Source organism: Beta vulgaris, chromosome 9 (genome assembly GCF_026745355.1).
Source record: "Beta vulgaris subsp. vulgaris cultivar EL10 chromosome 9, EL10.2, whole genome shotgun sequence".
Lineage (NCBI taxonomy): Eukaryota > Viridiplantae > Streptophyta > Magnoliopsida > Caryophyllales > Amaranthaceae > Beta > Beta vulgaris.
In genome coordinates this window covers 36546138-36549807 of record NC_079210.1, presented here as the reverse complement: position 1 = coordinate 36549807, position 3670 = coordinate 36546138, and the positions used below count along the sequence as shown (strand labels likewise).

General features: G+C 36.7%; 1 protein-coding gene across 1 annotated transcript; it reads left to right on the top strand.

The window, feature by feature from the left end:
- The first annotated feature begins 1299 nt into the window (after positions 1-1299).
- On the top strand, positions 1300-2507 carry LOC125493472 (uncharacterized). The gene is made up of 2 exons (XM_048636855.2): positions 1300-1567; positions 1657-2507. Exons 1-2 carry the CDS (start codon positions 1528-1530, stop codon positions 2115-2117), a joined length of 501 nt encoding a protein of 166 aa, XP_048492812.1. The 5' UTR covers positions 1300-1527; the 3' UTR covers positions 2118-2507.
- The last annotated feature ends 1163 nt before the right edge of the window (positions 2508-3670 follow it).

Here is a 3670-nt window from a genome sequence, read left to right as displayed (position 1 = left end):
TTAATATACAAATAATAAAAGACACATCATAAGTAAATTCATTTCATAAACATGCTTTACACTAGAATGAAACAATCACCTAACTATAGGTATGGAAATCTATAGGGTAAAACCAAACTAAGTGTGTACCTTAACTAAGGATGCTTAAAGCCACGAAATTCCTTAATCCACTTGGTTAACTACTCCTACAGCTTCCCTTGAATGTATAAAATGCTAAATATTAGTTTCAACAAGCTTATAGATATGAAAAACTAAGCTTAAATACAAGAGGTGTAATCTGTTGAACTTACAGCAACTTATGTGATCTTTCATCAAGGTTTTCTATATGATTTTATGGTCTAAAGGTTGGAACCAAAGCTTGTACTACTTTGTATGGATGTTTAGAAGAGTTATATGTAGTGAAAAGTGGGTGTCCAAGAGGAAGAAATAAGAGAAAAGAGATGAAAATCCAAAACAGGCTTTTATAGTCTGTCCTGGCGGTACCCCCAGGGGAGGGAAACCGCTTCTGGGCAAGGTCTGTTTCTTGGAATTTTTGGGTGATTCTTGCTTGAGGTGTTAGCCTTAGGTGTTGGCTTTCATGCATACAAAGGGCTTTGAGAGATCGACACTTGAGTAGCTGCTAAGCAGCTTTCTTTGAGGATAGGTCTGAGCTGTAATTTCAGCTGGCCAGGTTTTACTATGTAAGCGATTTACCTTATTGACCCACGTAATTCTTGGGCATAAATGACTATTTTAACCTTAAGACATCCCAAGCATGTCATATATCAAGTTTGGTTAGGTTCTGAGCTCGAATTCAACCCCGAAAGGCTCTTTAACTGGAAGTTCATCGTTACCCGATAAAACAATCTCCAAACGATTTTCATAATCTTAATGTTTAAGGCTCTCAAGGACTTTCTAACTTATATATTGGTTTCCAAAGCCTTCTTATCCAATAAGAATGATGGTTCTTATACTCTTTGACCTTTCTTAACCATTAAGAAAGATAGTGCCTTATCCACAAGCTTTCTTATTAACCACTAAGAATGTTAGTGCTTATCCACAATCTTTCTTAACCACTAAGAATGATAGTACTTATCCACAACCTTTCTTAACCACTAAGAATAATAGTACTTATCCACAACCTTTCTTAACCACTAAGAATGATAATAATTATCCACAAGCTTTCTTAACCATTAAGAATGATAATGCTTATCCACTAGCTTTCTTAACCATTAAGAATGATAATGCTTATCCACAAGCTTTCTTAACCATTAAGAATGATAATGCTTATCCACAAGCTTTCTTAACCATTAAGAATGATGGTCTTATCCACTTTTAGCTTTTAAATAAAGGTTCTTAAAAACAGGGCTATTACATTACAACCCTTATGTCTTCAACAAATCTATGGAGAAGATCCATAAACATGACCCTGCTGCTGTGGAGTACCTTGCTAATGTGCCAGAATAGTGGAGTAGACACACATTTGATGCACAAGTGTGTTGTGATCACAACACCACCAATTTTGTGGAATCATTCAATGCTTCTACTATGCTCTTAAGGCATCTACTTGTGATGTCTTTGTTAGAAGGTACATCCATTTATATTCATATCTGTGTGCATTCATTACTTGTTTTCATATTGAGCCTAACTTATTTTTGTACTATATCATGTCAACAGAGGCTAGGACTTGGTGTATGAAGAAGGTTGGGGAAAGATTTGACAAGGCACTTAAAATTGGTGCAGACCAACTCACACCATATGCTGCTAAGATCTTGGAAGAAAGAGGTCGGGAGTCTAGGTTTTGTCAAGTTATCAATGCCGGAGGTGGAGAGTTTGAAGTGAGGGATGGGAATGTGAAGTTCCCAATATGCCTTAGGACAAGGACTTATGCATGTGGAAAGTGGCAAGGCTCTGGTATGCCATGTAAGCATGTACTAAGGGTTATTTTCCACCAAAGGCTTGAGCCTCTTGATTTTGTTTCCTCCTACTTCAAAGGGGCAGCCTACAAATTGACCTACTCAGCCCATATTCACCCCATGTCAGACCCCATCCAATGGCCTTCATTTGATCTGCCAACCATTTTGCCACCACCTATTAAAAGAGCTGCTGGCATACCCCCTAAACTAAGGAGAAGATGAAAAAATGATCCAAAGAAGTGAAAGAGGAATAACACTATCAGGTGCAGCAAGTGCAAGGAGGTGGGTCACAATGCAAGGAGCTGTAGGGGTGGATCCACAACAAAGCAGAAGAAGGCTTCCACTGCTACTGCTGCTGTAGGAGGTGATTCTGGTGCTGGAACTAGTGCTGGCCTAAGTGGAAATAAGAGGAAGAATGCATCAGGGGCAAGCTCATCCAAAGGGGCAAAGAAGGGGAAGAAAAAGTGAAGCTCCAATTATGACTGCTGATAACTTTTTGCAAATATGACTGAAACAAAGCTTGGTTTTTTAGGTATCAAAACATTGCATCGTTTTTTGTTATGTAGTTGGGGCAAATATTTTTTGTAAAGCTACAATTATATGCAAGCTATTGTTTTGCAAAGGTACTAAACTCAAATGTAATTTCTTAACTTTGATTATATTAATCACTTCATCATTACATATATAAGCAATAGAAACAAAGCTAGGCCTATTTTGGTGGTTACTTTCTTTTGTTGTTTGAACTTCTTCTTCATATGTTAGATCTCCTCCTTCAAACTTTTGTTCTTTGTAAAATGGTCAGGCCCCATGCTCTTGCTGCCACGTTGGTATAGTTGCTCAATAGTTCCTTTGCACCACTTGAAATTATCACATTCATCGCACATGTAGTAAAGGCTTTGTGGATTTTGAGTGCTCTCTGAACTTCTTATTGCAAGCCTTTTTCCACATTTGCATGTTTTGTTTGGAACTCTTATGTATGAGGATTCATAAGAAGAAGATGAATTGTGTGATTGTAAACTCATGACATGAAAAAAGGGTAAAAGAAGATGTTAGAATGAGGAAACAAGTTGAGAGGGTGAAGGAAAATAGAGCACAAGAAGCATCACTTATATAAGAAAATAAGGCGAGAAACAAACGGCTAGTTTTTTTTCAAAAAAATGTGAAAAAATGTAAACCTCATGGGTAAATGGTGAATTAGGTTTGTACATATACTTGACGTCAGAGTTACGTCAGGCATTTTTTCAAACTACAGGGGCACCAAGTGAATTTTGGGAAACACGAGGGCACCAAATGAATTTTGTGAAACCTGAGGGGTACCTGGTTAAAGAACCGAATATTTAAACACCACTTGACAAGTTGTTGCTGGACGCAGATCGAGAATATGAAACAAAAGCTCTATACATGCTATTAAAATTTACAAATATGAATGGGCTTACTTTCTAAACCAATACCTGGATCACTAACCTATGTGCTAAACCTTTTCTTTGTAATAACAAAAAGTTCTAGATGATGGTGTTTTGAGCTTGTCACAGGCTAACCAAAATCGCCTATTATGCATGCCTAATGACACTGTTTTTTTTGTTAATTTTTTTTTTGGCTATCCATTCCCTTCACTCCAAAATACCTACAGTTAAAAAATCTAAAATGATGAGTAATACTCTGTTATCTAAACAATGAAATGATGTACATGAATTGTAAAGTAATTAGTATAGTAATAGAAGAAATATGTTGTTAAATCAATAAACCGTTGAAGATCAAAGGAGTAATATATATGT

What these genes read in the sequence shown, in the direction of transcription:
- LOC125493472 (XM_048636855.2), top strand. Translation starts at nt 1,528, where the DNA reads ATGCTCTTAAGGCATCTACTTGTGATGTCTTTGTTAGAAG. An exon ending in TGTGATGTCTTTGTTAGAAG is followed by an intron (nt 1,568 to 1,656) that starts GTACATCCATTT and finishes TCATGTCAACAG; the next exon opens with AGGCTAGGACTTGGTGTATG.